At 44.7% G+C, this 19675-nt stretch overlaps 2 protein-coding genes and 1 long non-coding RNA gene across 13 annotated transcripts in view; 2 read left to right on the forward strand and 1 right to left on the reverse strand.

Moving 5' to 3' along the window:
- Positions 1 to 5708, reverse strand: part of ZNF333 (zinc finger protein 333) — a 32428-nt gene extending 26720 nt beyond the window's left edge. For 3 of the 10 annotated variants that reach the window (XM_074384498.1, XM_074384495.1, XM_074384493.1), the window contains exons 1-2: positions 5003 to 5595; positions 1226 to 1269 (exon numbers count right to left, since the gene is read on the reverse strand). In XM_074384498.1, the coding sequence (XP_074240599.1) occupies positions 1226 to 1228 (3 nt within the window). In that variant the 5' untranslated portion in view covers positions 1229 to 1269; positions 5003 to 5595. Of the gene's footprint in view, positions 1 to 1225; positions 5596 to 5623 lie in introns of those variants that run through there. The other 7 variants (XM_074384496.1, XM_074384497.1, XM_074384494.1 and 4 more) reach the window with 5 other exon arrangements.
- Positions 5709 to 5767: 59 nt separating this feature from the next.
- Positions 5768 to 6158, forward strand: LOC141581025 (uncharacterized). The gene is made up of 2 exons (XR_012513431.1): positions 5768 to 5827; positions 6036 to 6158. It is a non-coding gene; the product is annotated as an uncharacterized LOC141581025 (long non-coding RNA).
- A 9094-nt stretch (positions 6159 to 15252) lies between these two features.
- Positions 15253 to 19675, forward strand: part of ADGRE3 (adhesion G protein-coupled receptor E3) — a 46343-nt gene continuing 41920 nt past the window's right edge. For both annotated transcript variants that reach the window (XM_074384501.1, XM_010352468.2), the window contains exon 1: positions 15253 to 15497. In XM_074384501.1, coding sequence (XP_074240602.1) covers positions 15473 to 15497 — 25 coding nt within the window. In that variant the 5' untranslated portion in view covers positions 15253 to 15472. The remainder of the gene's footprint in view (positions 15498 to 19675) is intronic.

The raw sequence follows: 19675 nt of genomic DNA on the forward strand, positions 1-19675 counted from the left end.
TTAACACTTGGACAAATCCTAAAGCGTACGTTTTGGCTCTCTTTGTAACTCCACTGACCTGTGATGGCAGGGCCTGTCCTTCCTGGCTTAGAGAGTTTTTCCTAAACTCCTTATCACAAATTGGCACAACATCACAAAGTTGGGCTTGACCACTTAATTTCTGTGAAGTCCCTGGATCCCCCAAGACTTACGTCCTTACTAATCTTTTATACCTGTGAAAATAGGACTTCCATTGCATCACTGCATCTGATTAACTTTTTTTTTTAAGATGGAGTCTTGCTCTGTCACCCAGGCTGGAGTGCAGTGCTGTGATCTCGGCTCACTGCAACCTTCACTTCCTGGGTTCAAGCAATTCTCCTGACTCAGCCTCCCTGGTAGCTGGGATTACAGGCGCCCACCACCACACCCAGCTAATTTTTTGTATTTTTAGTAGAGACAGGGTTTCACCCTGTTGGCCAGGCTGGTCTTGAACTCCTGGCCTCAAGTGATCTGCCCTCCTTGGCTTCCCAAAGTGCTGGGATTACAGGCATGAGCCACCACAATCTTTATGGCCTTTTAATTACAGAATTCCTTAGAGCAGCACTGTCCAACAGACAGCACTCTGTGATGATGGGAATGTTCCATGCCTGCGCTTTCCAGAAAGGGGTTACCAGCACATGTGGCTGTTGAACAATGTGGCTGGGAGACTGAGAAACTGAGCACTTTAATTTTTTATTTTATTTTATTTTATTTTTTTGAGACAGGATTTACTCTGCAGCCCAGGCTGCAGTACAAGGTCACGATCCTAGCTCGATGCAGCCTCAATCTCCTGGGCTCAAGCTATCATCCCACGTCAGCCTCCCAAGTAGCTGCAATTCCAGGCACACATAACCATGCCTGGCTAAACATGTTGAATCTTAATTAATTCAAGGTTAATCTATATTTACATGGCCACATGTGTTTTCAACAGGTCTCACCACGGATGGCAAGGCTGGCTCTGGAGAGCTGCGCTCAGAGCCCCGGGGTCTGCTGTGGGACTCTTCTTCCATGCCAGTTTCCCTCTAGAGGTCACACACAGAAGGACATCCCTAAGTTCCCTAGGGCAGGGATGAGGATACACCTCACTCCACCCCCACTTTCTTCCTCAGTTGGGGAGGGAAGTGTGAAGAGAGGAGACAGGGCCCAGAAGACACAGTTATCCTACTTATCCATCCCTTCAGCCATCAGAGTCCCCCAGCTTCCTCACCATGGCACTGGAGCCAGGGTTTGAGGTCTCAGTAGGTGTCCTCCCTGCAACAGAAGAGATATTGAGGTCAAGAAAGCGTAAGGACGAAAGCAGAGCATTTTGGGGGATCTCCAGCAGAGTGGCCACACTAAAAACCCTTACAGGACATGTATCTCCATAAGCAATATGTTGGGCCCTGAGCCACCTTTGAAACAACAGCCTCTGGTGACTTCTGCCAGCACTTCCTATGTCATCAAAGGATCATTTTTCCTCCTAGCTCCCCTCAAAGTACCTCTAAGATCCTCTACTTTTTCTCTACTGCCCGTATGAAGATATCGTTTGATATTTCCTTTTTCTTTTTTTTTTTTTTTAGACAGAGTTTCGCTCTTGTTACCCAGGCTGGAGTGCAATTGCGAGATCTTGGCTCACCGCAACCTCCGCCTCCTGGGTTCAGGCGATTGATTCTCCTGCCCCAGCCTTCCGAGTAGCTGGGATTACAGGCATGCGTCACCATGCCCAGCTAATGTTCGTATTTTTAGTAGAGATAGGGTTTCACCATTTTGGCCAGGTTGGTCTCAAACTCCTGACTTCAGGTGACCTACCTGCCTAGGCCTCCCAAAGTGCTGGGATTACACTCCTGAGCCACCATGCCCAGCCTGATAAAAACTTTTCAAGTATAGACCTGTATCCACTTTTTTCAGAACTCCACATCCAGTCACTAGCACAGTGCGTAATGAATACTAAGTACTTTACATATTAGGGGTTGGTAAACTTTTTCTGCAAAGGACTAAGTAATAAATGTCTTAGGATTTGTGGGCCATATGGTCATAGGGCAAAAATAGCCACATGAACAAATGTGTTCCAATAAAACATTATTCATATAAGCCAGCATCAGACCAGATTTGGCCCACTAGTCACAGTTTGCGGACCTTGCTTATGTGGTAAAGAGAATGCATCAATCATTGAATTCTCTCAATTCTACCTTCTACAGGCATCTCAAACATTCCCACTTTTCCAGTTCCACAATCATCAAGCCCTAGCTACCATCATCCAAGTCCTGAACTTCTCCAACCTCCCATACTGACTCTGCATTTATCCTTGTCCATCCTAAACTCCATGCTCAATCCAGGATTGGTGTTTTGTTTACATCACAAACATAATCATGTCACTCACCTACTTAAAACTTCAGTGGTTTCCCCATGGCCTTAGAATGAGGCCCAGGAGGCCAGAAGTGGTGGCTCACACCTGTAATCCCAGCACTTTGAAAGGCCGAGGCAGGTGGATCACTTGAGGTCAGGAGTTCAAGACCAGCCTGGCCAATATGGTGAAACTGGGCGTGGTGGCAGGCACCTGTAATCCCAGCTACTCGGGAGGCTGAGGCAGGAGAATCGCTTGAAACTGGGAAGTGGAGGTTGCAGTGACCCTAAATCCCACCACTGCACTCCAGCCTGGGCAACAAAAGCAAAACTCTGTCTCAAAAAAAAAAAAAAAAAAAAAAAGAATATGACACCACAAAAATCAAATGTAAGAATAACTCAAAGCCTGTCTTTCACAAGTCATAATCACAAGTTTCAGGTATCTTTAAGGAACAATATTAATTATTTCTAAAAAGGCAAGGCAAGGGTATATATTCTTTTTGGAAACAAACACCTCACTCATTAAACTGAAATCGGATGCATAATTTTCCTCTGGAGTTAATTTTTTCCTCATTTCTCAGTAGACATGAGCTTTTACCCCATTATTTTAAAAGACATCTCACTTATGTCCAACTCAATTTGAATTTCCAGTACTAACAAAGTTTCTACCGTCTTTTCCCTGAAGTTCCATACATTTTGAAGCTCTGTGATTCACATGCTCGGGGGAAGGCCTGGAGCCAATTTGAAAAGATCTGAATAATAGCCTTACTTTTCCTTGATAATAATATTTGCGAAATAACTGAGAAATGGCTTCAGATACCCTCACCTCATCAAGTTTTTCACCAGTGAAAAACTTGATGCCCACAGCAGAAGTAAAAGTCAAAAATTAAAAGGTCTCAAACATAAAAAATAAAAAACAAAAAAAAAATTTAACTCTCTTTTTTGTTTTGTTGCTGTTGTTGTTTTGTTTTGAGACAGAGTCTCGTTCTGTCACCCAGGCTGGAGTGCAGTAGTGCAATCTTGGCTCACTGCAACCTCTGCCTCCAGGGTTCAAGCGATTCTCCTGCCTCAGCTTCTCGAGTAGCTGGGATTACATGCACCTGCCTCTATGTCTGGCTAATTCTTGTATTTTTCGTAGAGACAGGGTTTCACCATGTTGGCCAGGCGGGTCTTGAACTCCTGACCTCAAATGATCCTCCCAGCTCGGCCTCCCAAAGTGCTGGGATTACAGGTGTGAGCCACCACGCCCAGCCAAAAGTTCTCTCTTTTATGAGAAAGAAAAGAAGAAAGAAAAAGTTAAGGAAAGGAAGAAATGCAAAGCCAAGCTAACATATTAAGCTAAAAGACTTCAAATTGTCAGTATCAAAAAAACAAAAAACAAAAAACCTCTCTTCATCTAATTCATTCCTTAATGGAGGATGCATTTAATTTTTTTTTTTTTTTTTTTTTTTTTGAGACGGAGTTTCGCTCTCGTTACCCAGGCTGGAGTGCAATGGCGCGATCTCGGCTCACCGCAACCTCCACCTCCTGGGCTCAGGCAATTCTCCTGCCTCAGCCTCCTAAGTAGCTGGGATTACAAGCACGCACCACCATGCCCAGCTAGTTTTTTGTATTTTTAGTAGAGACGGGGTTTCACTATGTTGACCAGGATGGTCTCGATCTCTCGACCTCGTGATCCACCCGCCTCGGCCTCCCAAAGTGCTGGGATTACAGGCTGAGCCACCGCGCCCGGCCGCATTTAATTTTTTAAGTAAACTTGGCCAATCAATTAAACCAATTTGTGTGGGTAACCCCCCATATAGGCACCGAGGAATGACAGCTAAGCAGAACCCTGGCACAGTTAGGGTTTGAGGAATATCTCACTTTATAGTGTTAACTACTCAGCTATTTCCTTTTATAATCATATATTAGTTTATAGAAATAGGACTTCCTTTATATAATCCTCTATATATAATCATATAATAGTTGATAGTATGAGTGCCTAAAGAATATTTCCCTACATATATACCTATAATTATATCTTAGTTCATAATCGGAGGAATGCCTAGAGCAGACACAGTGCAGAGCATGATTTAAGGGATAGTTATACTAGGACAAGAATCCATAGCCCAGGTGGCAGCATTCAGTATCGTAAAGATACCCGCTGTATGGCAGGCTTGGGGCAAGAGCCACTCCTCCTGATAAAGGAGTTGTAGGACCTTGCTCCAGTTCTTGTGAAAGGCTGCCCTCAGAACGGCAATCCACCTTGGTGACTGTGCACTTTATCAGCTCTTGCTACTGTGCTGCTTGAAAAGCATCTTCCCATAGAACCCATCGGAAGCTGCCAGAAGGTGGCGGTAACCTTGACAGATCAGTCACTGCTATGTGACTTAAATCTTATAAATCTTATAAGTAGTTTGCCCATAGATAGAAGTATTGCATACTGCACCCTCTTCACTGCGCACGGCTGACCTTCAAGCCTCGGTGACCTAATGGGAGTGGACCCCTTACTGCACACGGCCCTTGCCTTCATGGGAACGGGCCCTTTGCTTCGCACTGTTCACCTCCTAGGTGACCTAATGGGGGTGGACCCCATGTTTCATTGCTCACGACCCTATCACTATCCTTAAAGATGATTTCACTCACTGCCCTGCCCCCTAACCTATACACAATAAATACTCACGCTTCTGGACATTCCAGGCCTCGCCTGACTCCGCTTATAGGTGGTGTGGCCCCCTGAGCCCAGGTGCCTTTTTCTTGTACTTCTGTGTCCTGTCTCTTTAGTTCTCGGATCCTGCGCCTCAGCACAGCATAAGGCTCGCCCCACGACCCTGTGGGGCCCTCAGCCCTACAATTTGCAAATGTGGACCCAGACGTCACTTTCCAGTTGCAAAGCTACATAATATTAAGTATCACATCATATAAAACGTGAATTACTAACTCGCAGTTATCTTGCATACTATAGGTAAGGTAGGGCCCTCTTCATGCACTTTCCCTAAAGCTTGGGAAGGACAGGTGAGGGCTGGGGCCGGTACTACCACATTCCTGAGCTGTGGGATCAGGATTGTTTGCGATTTCCCTTTTGACAGGACGACAACCCTGTCTGCCCGGAGGGGGGATAGCTGACAACAAGAGACCGGGGAGTGGGCGCCCAGATGCTAGGCCCTGGCGGTGTGGGCCTCACGCTGCCCCCGGGTGACTGCAAAGAGGAAGCACCTCAGACCCGCAGAGCTGTTCTAGGCCCTTCAGCCCCTCCCGGCGCCAGCAAGAGCCCTCCCCGCCCTCCCTAGGGGCCGGGCCACACCTGCAGACCAGCAGCAGACACTCCCACTTCGCCGCGCAGCGCAGCACAGCTCAGCCGCAGACGGTCACCACCGCGCGCACTTCCGCTTCCGGTATCCGGGCCGCTGGGAGCGGAAGTAGCTATGACTCCGGCAGTTCTGGCCAGAGGAGCCTTAGGCGGCGGCAGGAGAACTACGTTTTCTTTAGCCTCCAAGAAGCAATTCTAGTATTCTTACACGGGGGATGAAGTTAGGCTCTGGAGTGGGGTCCCACCGGGCAGGGAGGGTGGTGCTGGGGGCGGAGCCTATGTCCGAGGGACGGGGATGGGGTGGGGCTTGGTCCCAGGAGCAGAAGTGGGGCGGGGCCTGTGCTGGGGCGGGGTGGGGGTGTGGCTTGCTTTTAATAATACGTAGTATTATTTTCCTTGATAATAGTATTTGTGAAATAACTGAGAAATCGCTTTCCTTAAGATACCGTCACCTCAGTAAAAAACTTGATGCCCACAGCAGAAGTAAAACTTTGAAACATAAAAAAATAAAAAAATTTTAAAACTCTGCTTTTTGTTGTTTTTGTCTTTTTTTTTTTGAGACGGTGCCACTCAGAGGGCAGATGGGCGGGGCTTGCACCCCAATGGCGGGAATGCGCAGGGCCTCGGTTTGGAGGGTGGTGGCGGTGGTAGGGGCAGGGTGTGCGCCCTAGGGGCAGAGATGGGACGGGGCCTGTGCTTGGGGTGGGAATGGGGGCGGAGCTTGGGTTTGGAGGGTGGAGAGGGGACATCCCACCTCCCCCAGGGCTCTTTAGGGATGCTCAATATTTAACTCACCCCTTTTCCTTCCTTTCTCTCCAACCCCTTCCACCTTTATCCAAGGGCTTAACTCAATCCCCTACAAATAATATACCCATATTAAGAATGTTTTGTTGTTGTTGTTGTTGTTGTTTTGTTTTGTTTTGAGACGGAGTTTCACTCTTGTTACCCAGGCTGGAGTGCAATGGCGCGATCTCGGCTCACTGCAACCTCCGCCTCCTGGGTTAAGGCAATTCTCCTGCCTCAGCCTCCTGAGTAGCTGAGACTACAGGCACGTGCCACCATACCCAGCTAATTTTTTGTATTTTTAGTAGAGACGGGGTTTCACCATGTTGACCAGGATGGTCTCGATCTCTTGACCTCGTGATCCACCCGCCTCGGCCTCCCAAAGTGCTGGGATTACAGGCTTGAGCCACCGCGCCCGGCCGGTTTTGTATTTTTATACATGGCTGACCCTTAGGCAACAGGGGTTGGGGTGCCACCCTGTGCAGTGGAAAATTCACTTCTAACTTTTGACTCCCCAAAAACTTACCTACTCATAGACTACCGTTAACCAGAAGCCTTACCAATAACATAAAGTTCCTTTGCATCTATATGTATTATATGCCATATTCTTACAATAAACTAACCTCAGAGAAAAGACAGTGTTATTAAGAAAATCATGAAGAAGAGAAAATGTGTTTACTCTTGTTTATGTGGAAGTGATCATAAAGATCGTAAATAAAGGTCTTCATCGTCATCTTCACCCTGAGTAGGCTGAAGAAGGGGAGGAGTTGGTCTTGCTGTCCCAGGAAGGACAGAGGTAGAAAAAAACCTGCCTGTAAGGGGATAGCCACGGTGCAAACCTTTGTTGTTCAAGGGTCAACTTTATTTAGTCTAAAAATAAGATTACGTATTTTTGTTTCTTCTACAGCTTGCCTTTCTCACTAAACATAAGATGTATGAATTTGTTTAAACACAGATCTGACTTTTTTAAATTATGCATTATGTAGTACACATAATACCTATAGGAAAAGTTCAAATGGGAGGCTCACTCTAAACTCTATTCCTAAATTTTCCTTCCCTGAAACAACAACTGTCACTAGTTCCCCGGTATTCTTTTTTTTTTTTTTTTTTTTTTTTTTTTTTTTTTTTTTGAGACAGGGTCTCGCTCTGTCTCCAGGCTGGAGTGCAGTGGCACCATCTCAGCTCACTGCAACCTCCGACTCCCTGGTTTAAGCGATTCTCCTGCCTCAGCCACACGAGTAGCTGGGATTACAGGCACATGCCACCATTCCTCGCTAATTTTTTGTATTTTTAGTAAAGGCAAGGTTTTACCATGTTGACCAGGATGTTCTTGATCTCCTGACCTCGTGATCGACCCGCCTCGGCATCCCAAAGTGATGGGATTACAGGCCTAAGCCACTGTGCCCAGCTGGTATTCTTTATATATCAGGCACATGTGCAGTCATGCACCACATAACAACGTTTTGGTCAACCACAAACCACACACACAGTTGTGATCCCTTAAGGTTATAATGGAGCTGAAAATTTCCCATCACCTAGTGATGTGGCAGCTGTCACAATGTTGCAATGCAATGAATTACTCATGTTTATGGTAATGCTGGTGTAAACAAATTTCTGCCAGTCATTTAAAAAGGTTTTAAAAATATGAAAAGGCTGGGTGAAGTGACTTTCGCCTGTAATCCCAGGATTTTGGGAGTGATCCGCCAAGGTGGGTGGATCACCTGAGGTCAGGAATTCAAGGCCAGCTTTGCCAACACGGTGAAACCCAGTCTCTACTAATAATACAAAAATTGGCTGGGCTTGGCACACACCTGTAATCCCAGCTACTCCGGAGGCTGAGGCAGGAGAATAACTTGAACCTAGGAGGCAGAGATTGCAGCCTGTGCAACAAGACGAAACTCAGACTCAAAAAAAGAAAGAAAGAAAGAGAGAAAGAAAGAAAAAAAAGAAAGAAAGCAGCTTGTAGAACAAGGATATAAAGAAAGAAAATAGCTTTATGCTGTATAATGTATCTGTTTTAAGCTAAATGTTCTTACAAAGAAGTAGAGCTGGGCACGGTGGCTCATACCTGTAATCCCAGCACTTTGGGAGGCTGGGGCAAAGGATCACTTGAGTCCAGGAGTTCCAGACCAGCCTGGTCAATATGGTGAAACCCCATCTCTACTAAAAATACAAAAATTAGCCAGGCGTGGTGGCGGGCGCCTGTGGTCCCAGCCACTGGGGAGGCTCAGGCAAGAGAATCCCTTGAACCTGGGAGGTGGAGGTTGCGGTGAGCCGAGATCACGCCACTGCATTCCAGCCTGGGCAACAGATGAGACTCTGTCTCAAAAAAGGAAAGAATAAGAAAGGAGTCCATGTATTTACAAGATTAACCCCGTTTTATTTCTTTTTTAACTTGTATTTTAAGTTCAGGGGTACATGTACAGGTTTGTTATATATGGTTAACAAAGGATTTATAGGTTTTTTACCTATTTATAACAAACCTGCATGTGTACCTCTGAACTTAAAACGCCCCCGTCATGTCACAAAGGTTTGTTGTACAGAGTATTTCATCACCCAGATATTAAGCCTAGTGCCCATTAGTTATTCTTCCTGATCCTCTCCCTCCTCCCACCCTTTACCCTCAGGTGAAGCCCAGCATTTGAAGCTACGTTTGATTTCTTGTTCTTTAATCTTACCACACGGTGACCTCACGCGCCTGGTTCAGAGGGTTTAATCTTTATCTTATAGTGCCATCTTGTGGTAAGATTAAGGAACTTTACCTTATAGTGCCATCTTGTGGTAATCCCAGTACTTTGGGAGGTGAAGGCAGGAGAATCACTTTGTCTTCCTATAGATAAGCAAGAACTTAGCTTTTAACTTCAGAGCATTGACTCCGTTTCTCTAGAGTTTGTGCATCCCAGAATGGTTATTCCTGGGTTTTCTCTTGAATGAGCTCTTTAAAACTGGAATCTTGGCCAGGCATGGTGGCTCACACCTGTAATCCCAGCACTTTGGGAGGCCGAGGCGTGTGGATCACCAGGTCAAGAGATCGAGACCATCCTGGTCAACATGGTGAAACCCCGTCTCTACTAAAAATACAAAAAATTAGCTGGGCATGGTGGCGCATGCCTGTAATCCCAGCTACTCAGGAGGCTGAGGCAGGAGAATTGCCTGAACCCAGGAGGCGGAGGTTGCGATGAGCGGAGATCACGCCATTGCACTCCAGCCTGGGTAACAAGAGCGAAACTCCGTCTTAAAAAAAAAAAAAAACCTGGAATCTTATGCTTTTGATTATTTCAGGTTGACATATCAGACAGCTGTGAGTCATAGCAACAAGCAACTAATTCACAATAGCTGGAGGATGAGTCCCTACAGAACAATAGGCAAAGAAATACATTCTTGGCATTAATAAAATTTGATTTTATTTCTCTTGGAAATAGTTCCAGGGAATAAACCAGGAAATGGGACCTGGGTGAGCCATCAACAGCATCCTTTCTATAGGGATCTACATCAACACTTAAATAAATTCAACCTGACTACCAAGCTGGCTTCCATGATCATCTTTGAGGCTGTCAAGAATTAAGCATTACAGCTAGATGAGGTGGCTCACACCTGTAATCCCAGCACCTTGGGAGGCCAAGGTGGGCAAATCACTTGAGTTCAGAAGTTCAAGACCAACCTGGCCAACTTGGTGAAACCCCCTTCTCTACTAAAAATACAAAAACTAGCCAGGTGTGGTGGCATGTACCTGTAATCCTAGCTACTCAGGAGGCTGAGGCAGGAGAGCTGCTTGAACCTGTGAGGCAGAGGATACAGTGAGCTGAGACCATGCCACTGCACTCCAGCCTGGGTGACAGAGGGAGACTCCTTCTCAAGAAATAATAATAATAATAATTAAGCGTTACATGCACCAAAGAATATGAAGTTCCAGTTAAATAGGAAAGATGAGTTTTCAAGATCTATTGCCCAGCAAGGTGCCAATAGCTAAAAAATTTGAAAATTATTTTAAAAAATAGATTTTGTTCAGGTGCAGTGGCTCACACCTGTAATCCCACCACTTTGGGAGACTAGGGTGGAAGGAGGGCTTGTGCTCTGGAGTTAGCAACATGGCAAGACCCCATCTCTACAAAACATTTATGTATATGTATAAATGAGCCCAGCATCGTGGCATGCCTCTGTGGTCCCAGCTATTCAGGAGGCTGGAGCAACAGGACTGCTTGATCCCAGGAGTTCAAGGCTGTAGTGAGCTATGATCATGTCACTGCACTCCAGCCTGGGCAACAGAGTGAGACTGTATCTACATATATATATAACATTTAAATGTTCTCACTACAACAAAATATACAAGTATGTGAAGTAATGAACATGCTAATTCACTTGGTACAATCATTACACATGTATACATATTCCAACATGTTAACATAGTACCCCATCAATATATAAAATTCTTATCTTTCAATTAAAAATAACAGAAATTTTTTTAAAAGTCATGTGGAAGCTGCTCGCCCCCACATTTATCTTGCGATGATGCAACATGGCTTATGAGAATTGCTATGTTGAACACTTTAAAATGAAGAGGAAGTGACGTTCACACTCTGTGTGACAACATTTGAGGCAGGGGTGAGCATGACCCAGAGAAAGGTTTGAGCAATGCAGCCAGTGCTCCTGGTGCTCCACCCAGATGCCCTTCATGGTTGCATTTATTCATTTACCTGTAAGGTTTGGCTTGCACCCACCCCTGGGGCAGCCACAGCCAATGATTGATGGAAACAGCGACCTTGCATAAGGGCCCTGCCTCAAGGTGGATCAACTCCAGGGTGCATAGTCCATAGCTCCCCATGAGATTAGCCTGAGGCTGGACTCTTGCTGAGACCGCCTCTTTGTTTAGCTCCTTCCTCCGTCCTATCAGTACTCATCTTCTAGAAGTACCCCCTCTGTAAGAAACCACATGCATTACAACCCCTACCCTCAAAGTTATAGGCATCCCAACTTCTATGCCTCAAAGATCATGTGAATTCCGCTCCCTGCACCAAAAAGAAAAAAATCCCATGCATTTTAATCCTTATCCCTCCAACAAATCAAGTGCATTCTAAACCCTGGCCCCCAGCAAAATCATGTGCATGTAAACCCCACCCCAAAATCATGTGTGTGGTGATGTGATGAACCCTGCACTCTCCCCAAAATTCAGTGCATTCTAATCCTCGTCCCCCCAACAAATTAAGTGCATCCCAACTCTTACTGCCAACAAATCATGTGCATTACAAACCCTACCCCCAAAAAATCATGTGCACCCCAACCTCCATCCCCCCTAAAAATCATGTGCATCTCAGGCTCTATCCTCCTAAAAATCATGTGCATCCCAACCTCTATCCCCTCTAAAAATCATGTGCACCCCAACCTCCATCCCCCCTAAAAATCATGTGCATCTCAGGCTCTATCCTCCTAAAAATCATGTGCATCCCAACCTCTATCCCCCCTAAAAATCACGTGCATCTCAGGCTCTATCCACCTAAAAATCATGTGCATCCCAACCTCTATCCTCTGAAACATGAGCATCCCAAGCTCTAACTAACTCCCCCAAAAAATGTGCATTCCAACCGCTATCCCCAAAAAGTCATTTGCATCTTAGCCTCTATCCCCCCAAATATTATGAGCATCCCAACCTCTATCTCCCCAAAAATCATGTGCATTCCAACCTCTATCCCTATCCCTAAAAAAACATGTGCATCCCAGCAAAAATCATTTGCATCTATCCCCCACCAAAAATTATTTGCATCTCAACCTCTAACATCACCAAAATCATGAGCATCCCAACCTCTATCACCCAAGATGAAAAGTTGAGTGTGTGACTAAGTGGATGGATGCATGCATAAATGGGCTGGTGGATGAAAAGAAGGATAGGTGGGTGAGTGGATGGATGAAAGGTAGGTGGCTGGGTGAGCAGATGGATGGATGCATGGATGGATAGATGGATGGATGCATGGATGGATAGATGGATGGATGCATGGATGGATAGATGGATGGATAGATGCATGGATGGATGGATGGATGGATGATGGATGCATGGATGCATGGATGGATGCATGCATATATGCATGGATGCATGGATGAATGGATGCATGGGTGCATGGATGGATGAATGGATGGATGGATGCATGGATGCATGGAAGGATGGAAAGAGCTATTCAGGGGCATCTGGGAGGTTAACCTATGAGAAACTCTGATATAACTGAGAAGACTTTTAGATTTCCAGCAAGAAAGGCCCTGGAATACTAAACCGCAATAACTTGGTTACGAAAAGGAATTACAATATCATTTTGTCATCACAGTTGAAAGACATTTGATTTATACTCAGGTGCTCCACTAAGGAATGTGAGGATGGCAGAGAACTAGCAATGGCCTCTGGTTCTCTCATGGGTTCTTTGAATAAACGTTAAATCACAGAACTCCTGATGGTCCAGAGAACGATACCATGCCAAGCTGGGTTCTCAAACTTAAGCATGTATCAGAATCACTGGAAGGTCTGTTAAAAACACTCGCTGGGCTCTAGCTCAACGTTCCTAATTCAGCAGGTCTGGATATGGTCCAAGAATCTGCATTTCTAACAAGTTCCCAGACAATATTGATGCAGCTCATCTTGGGACCACGTCTTGAAAACTACTGACGTAGAGAAACATAGACATTGAAACATGGGCATCAATGACTGTGTTAAAAGTAATTTAGAAGATTCTGAATGGGAAGAAGCTTCAAGAATATCTTAACCAATTTAGTTCCCACTGCTAGTTTCCTTTGTATGCATGCAACAGAGTCATGCATGACAAAAATTCATTTTGAAATAAATCTATAGCTCATTCAAGAATAAAATAAAAATTTCTAAGGAATAAGAAAGCATTGGGTCATAGTTTAATGGTTAGGTTTAGTGGTATATAAAATAATGGTGCACCTTAATTTCTTTTTTTTTTTTCTTTTTCTTTTTTGAGACAGAGTCTTGCTCTGTCACCCAGGCTGGAGTGTAGTGGCATGATCTTAGCTCACTGCAACCTCCACCTCCCAGGTTCGAGTGATCCTCCTGCCTCAGCCTCCCAAGTAGCTGGAATTACAGGCATGTACCACCATGCCTGGCTAATTTTTTGTTTTTAGTGGAGACAGAATTTCACCGTGTTGGCCAGGCTGGTCTTGAACTCCTGGCCTCAAGTGATTCGCCCACCTCAACCTCCCAAAGTACTGGGATACGTGTGAACCACCGCACCCAGCAAATGGTATACCTTAAAATTAATAATGCTTCAGATTTGATGAAGTATGGTATGAACAGAGAAATAAGAGAAGCTAACTCTGTCTTAGAGGCAGGGAAGGGGACACGGCAGTGTTTAAACCAAAAAGTGCCTGAGAAGCTGAGACGAGGTCTCAATCAATTTAGAAGCTTATTTTACTAGGGTTAAGAACATGCCTGGTAGAAAGGAATACTGTCATGTGCTTATTTCTCCAAAGATAATTTTGAGGGCTTCACTATTTAAAGGGGATGAGCAGACTAGTGGGGGAGAGAAAGAGGGAGAGTTTGGTCACATTACTGAACCCTCATGTTGCAAGAGAAAAAGGAGCAGGTGGGGGAATAATCAATGATGTATTCATCTCGTGCTCAGTAAATCGGCACTTTACATAGGATAAAATCAATATGCAGTAGCAAGCTGTGAAGATATCTGGCCTTTTATCTGTAGCTATCTGCTTAGGAACAAAAGGAATGGTAGTTTCTTGCATGATCTGCTTTCAGCTTATTTTCCTTTTGGAATAGTGAATTGGGGTCCTGAGACTTTATTTTCCTTTCACAAGAGCTTACCAAGGAAAGATATGAAAAAGAATGCCACTTGAAGGGCATGGCCAGGAGTAGAGTGGCAAGAAAGGGCATTCTAGATGGGGTGTGGTGGCTCACTTTGGGAGGCCAAGGCGGGTAGATCCCCTGAGGTCAGGAGTTTGAGGCCAGCCTGGCCAACATGAGGAAACTCCATCTCTACTAAAAACACCAAAAAATAGCCAGGGACATGGCAGGTGCCTGTAGTCCCAGCTACTCAGGAGGCTGAGGCAGGAGAATCACTTGAACCTGGGGTGGGGGCAGAGATTGCAGTGAGCTGAGATCATGCCACTGCACTCCAGCCTGGGCAACAGAGTGAGACTCTATCTCAAAGAAAAAAAAAGGGGAGAGAGAGAGAGAGAGAACTATGCAAATTCTAACTCAGGGATGAGCAAATTACAGCTGAGGGCCCCAGCCAGCCTGCAATCTGTTTTTCAAATACAAATAATAATAATAATAATAATAAAAGAAAATTAGCCAGGTGTGGTGGCGTGCACCTGTAGTCCTAGCAATTCAGAGGACTGAGGTGGGAGGATCGCTGGAGCCCAGCAGTTTGAGCTTGCAGTGAGCTGTGATTGTGCCACTTCACTCCAGCCTGGGTAACAGAGCAAGACCCAAATAAATAAATAAATAAATAAATAAATATTTGTTGGAAGAAGGAAAGATTTAGAGACCTTTTCGCCCAAATCCTGCAACTGGTTGGGGTTGGTCCAAATAAACAAATAATGTTTTACCCTCTATGAGACTTTGGGACTCTTAACTTCTTACAACTCAGCAGTCATAACCAGTGAGTATCATCTACTGGGGGGAAAAGGAAGGTATGTGGAAACGACTCCTCTGGAAACTACAGACGCCCTAAAGTCCAGTTTATCCAGCTCAAAACCACACGGTTTGTAAGATTTATTTTGGCCCCAAAGGCATTTCCTAATCTTCAGGCAATGTGATGTAACTTACAGGGCATTTCTTTGTTAGGTTGGCTGATTCCATCATCCCAAAGGTGATCAACAATAGCTAGGCAGAAAAGGTTCAGCAAATAAAGGAAAAGCAGAACCATGTGTCTGATGGCAAAAGAGGGGACGCAGTTCACTTTTCTGATAGCCATTTCATGAGTCAGCTGACCTGAGATACATACGTCAACTCTCATGAGATTTCTTGAGCTAGGAAGGTGGTTGGCTTACAGCACAGTAGGGAGCTTCTACGGCTGACTGGTGTGGGATACCTGTGCCACAGGAATGCAAGAGCCATTGCTTCTTCCAGGTATGTGTGACCATAACAATGACTGAGTCTTAATCTATCCCCCAAACAGGGGCCACTTGGTTCAACAATTGGTTATGTTCTCCTCCTCTTTCCTCTGCTCTGAACACTCTCACTGTTTCCCTTTGGACTGTGGTTTCCTTCCTGACCAGCCTATTCAAAATATGCTCTCGAATATCCCTAAAATGTTCCTTACCCAATCTAGTAGGTTGGGTTTTCGTTTGTTTCATTTGTTTGTTTTGTTTTGTTTTTTGAGACGGAGTCTCCTTCTGTTGCCCAAGCTGGAGTGCAGTGGCACAATCTTGGCTCACCACAAACTCTGCCTCCCGGATTCAAGCAATTCTCCTGCTTCAACCTCCTGAGTAGCTGGGATTACAGGCATGCACCACTATGCCCAGCTAATTTTTTTTATTTTTAGTAGAGACAGGGTTTCACCACTTTGGTCTGTCTGACTGGTCTCAAACTCCTGACCTCTGGTGATCTGCCCGTCTCGGTCTGCCAAAGTGCTAGAATTACTGGCATGACCCACCGCACCCAGCCTCTAACAGGTTGTTCGTCTTCCTCTTAGTGAGTTTTGTTTTCTAATTGAATTCCTCTCCTTCCTGATAACTTCTGCAACCTAGCCCCACCCTGACTTTCTTCCTTTTTCTCTTGCTATTGTGTCTTCTTCTTCCTTTATCATTTTTCTGTGCTTTATCATTATCAAGAAAAGTAATGATAATTTTATTATTAATTTTAGAGGTCATTATATTAAGTGAAATAACTCAGACACTGAAAACCAAATACCTCATGATCTTGTTTATCAGTGGGAGCTAAATAACATGGACACATGGGCATAGGGAGTAGAATGATAGACAATGAAGACTGGGACGGCTCAGGGAATAGAAGGGGAGTGGAAAATGCGAAGTTACCTAACAGATATGATGTAACTCATTTGGATGATGGATACGCTAAAAGCCCTGGCTGCACCACTATGCAATCTATGCATGTAACAAAATTACATTCGTATCCCATAAATTTATACAAATAAAATAATAACAGCCAACACTTTCAAAAACTCACTATGCATCTCTCACGTATTGATCTGGTATTAATCTGTTGCATCATCACAGTAGGCTGGGGTGGGGACACTCACTATCCTTATCTTATAGATGAGAAAACTGGGACACAGAGAGATTATGTTATTTGTCCAACATCACACAGCTGGCAAACAAACAGCAGAGCTGGGATTTGAACCCAAACCATCTGTCTCTAGATCTTTGCTATAAATGCCCCACCCACAGGATTCTTCCTGGAGTCTTCTATTTTCCTACTCCCCTTCCCTATAGGAATCCCATAATGCCATAGCTTCCCCCACCATCTCTGTACAGATGAAATCCCATTCGTCTTTCCAGCTCCAGATGAATTAACATTATTGATAGTGACAATATCAATCAAAGCTTACATTTATTAAGCAGCTACTTTAGCCTGGCATTAGGCTTAAGTTACTTTACATTGTCACACAGCATCTCCGCATTATGGATAAGAAATTACATCATAGAGAGGTTTATGAATTGCTCATAGCCTCACAGCTATTCTGCTGCAGAGACAGCTGATAGACAATAAATTCTATTGAAATAATACAAGCTACACTTAAATCCAAAAGTCATGTCTCCCTCACCTTTGCAACCCCTAGCATAGCATCTTATATATAAGAGGAGTTTCAGTGTATGTGGAATCAAATATGAAAGAAGCCTGCTTTCTGGCAACTGGAGACAGAGTCCTCAACACTTCTGAGGTGGATTATTAGTGAAGTTTGGTTATCCAGGAACTCTTAGTCCATATCACTGGATGGTACAGGCATGGGCAATGATAGGAGCATTGGGTCAAGAATTAGGATTCTAGGATTGGGCATGGTGGCTCATACCTATAATCCCAGAGCTTTGGAAACCCAAGGCAGGAAGATCGCTTGAGCCAGGAGTTCAAGACCAGACTCAGCAACATAGCAAGACTGTGTCTCCACAAAACATCTTTTAAAAATTAGCCATCCTTGGTGGCATACACCTGTAGTACCTGGAGGCTGAGGCAGGAGGATTGCTTGAGCTCAGGAGCGCAAGGTTACAGTGAGCTGTGATTGCATCACTGCACTCCAGCCTGGGCAACAGAGCTCAGATGATAACAGAGGCAGCTAGCCAGAGCAATTAGGCAAAAAGAAAGAAAGGAAAAGCATCCAAATCAGAAAGGAAAAAGTCAAATGGTGACAGAGGCAGTCGGCATCATTGGAGGGCTTTCTGCCTGACATTGTGCTCTACACAGTCCTGTGTTTAAGTCAGCCCCAAAAACCCCACAAAGTAGGTCATATTGCCACCCTATTTCATATAAGGAAACAGAGAAGTTAAACAACTTACCCAAATTTGTCCAACAAGTGTGCCAGCCACTTAACCCCCTGGGGACCTGTTTCCTCATCTACAAAATGAGTCAGTGGATGATTTCTAAAGTTTCTTAGAACTCTGGGATTCTGACACACTGATGACTGCAGAAACCCTGACTGAAGACAGGTGCCCAAATTAGTGAGTAGAGGCTTGCTGGCTAAGGATTAGTCTTTTTTTTTTTTTAATTATACTTTAAGTTCTGGGGTACACGTGTAGAACATGCAGGTTTGTTACACAGGTATACATGTACCATGGTGGTTTGCTGCATCCATCAAGCTGTCATCTACATTAGGTATTTCTCCTAATGCTATCCTCCCATCCCCTAACAGGTCCCAGTGTGTGATGTTCCCCTCCCTGTGTCCATGTGTTCTCATTGTTCAGCTCCCAGCTAGGAGTGAGAACATACAGTGTTTGGTTTTCTGTTCTTGTGTTGGTTTGCCGAGAATGATGGTTTCCAGCTTCATCCGTGTCCCTGCAAAGGACATGAACTCATCCTTTTTTATGGCTGCATAGCATTCCATGGTAAATATGTACCACATTTTCTTTATGCAGTCTATCATTGATGGGCCTTTGGGTTGGTTCCAAGTCTTTGCTATTGTGAACAGTGCCACAATAAACATACGTGTGCACATGTCTTTACAGTAGAGTGATTTATAATCCTTTGAGAAGACAGGATGGTGCCCAGACTGCCTGTGTTTTAGGAACAGGTAACACTATTCAACCATATGGTTTATCAGTTGGCCCTGTGAGCTGGTCATCTTCTGGGCAGGTGTAAGATTTGTGTGGCTGCTACACATTCATGTTTACACAAAAGAAGAAAGGGCTGGGCACAGTGTCTCACACCTATAATTTCAACACTTTGGGAGGCTGAGGAGGCAAGACCACTTAAGGCCAACAGTTCAAGACCAGCTCGGAAAACATAGCAAGACCCAATCTCTACCCCAAATTTTTTTTTTAATTAGCCATGAGTGGTAGCTCATGCACGTAGCCTAGAATTTCAAGGCTACAGTGAGCTATGATTGCACCACCGCACTCTCCAGCCTGGGCAACAGAAAGAGAACCTGCCTCAAAAAAAAAAAAAAAAAGTGGGAGGAAGAGGACTTTAAAGGAAACATCTGCCTGACATTAAGCACAGCTGAGACTATTCAAAATGTTCTATGAATGCAATTGTGTAAGTAACTGATCACAAACCAGACCTGGCATCTTCTTGGGGAAAGAGTAAGAAGTCTGGGAAGATAAATAACAGTCCGCCAAAGATGTCCACATCTTAATCCCTGGAACCCGTGAATATATTACCTTACATGGTAAAAGAGAATTTGCGGATGTTGATTAAGCTAAGAATCTTGATATGGGGGTAGTACCCTATTGGAAACAGGTTTGTAAAGTCGGAAAGAGTCCACACTGAGACAATGGATCACTCAGCAAGGCTACTTTACTTCCCGCAGAAAGGGTGCCACTTGACGGCAGTCTTGCCACAAGAGCACCCCTGCACAAGGAGACGGGGACCTTTATAACTTTCATAACCTGACGCAGTCGCCCTACTGCTGTGTCCAGTTCCATTGGCCAGAATAGGACCTCACTTTCTACCTGACTGGCTAAAGAACTTGGAAATTTACTGAATAGATAAGGGGAAAGAAGATGAGGAAGAAGACAAAGAAAAAGAGGAAGCTAGTCAGGAGAAGGTCAGGAGGGTTTCCAAATAAGGAATGGCATGCACCAGGGTTTGGAGCTTGCCCAGTCCTGTTCAGACACGCTGGAGCAAGTCAGCAT

Source organism: Saimiri boliviensis, chromosome 14 (assembly GCF_048565385.1).
Source record: "Saimiri boliviensis isolate mSaiBol1 chromosome 14, mSaiBol1.pri, whole genome shotgun sequence".
Classification (NCBI taxonomy): domain Eukaryota; kingdom Metazoa; phylum Chordata; class Mammalia; order Primates; family Cebidae; genus Saimiri; species Saimiri boliviensis.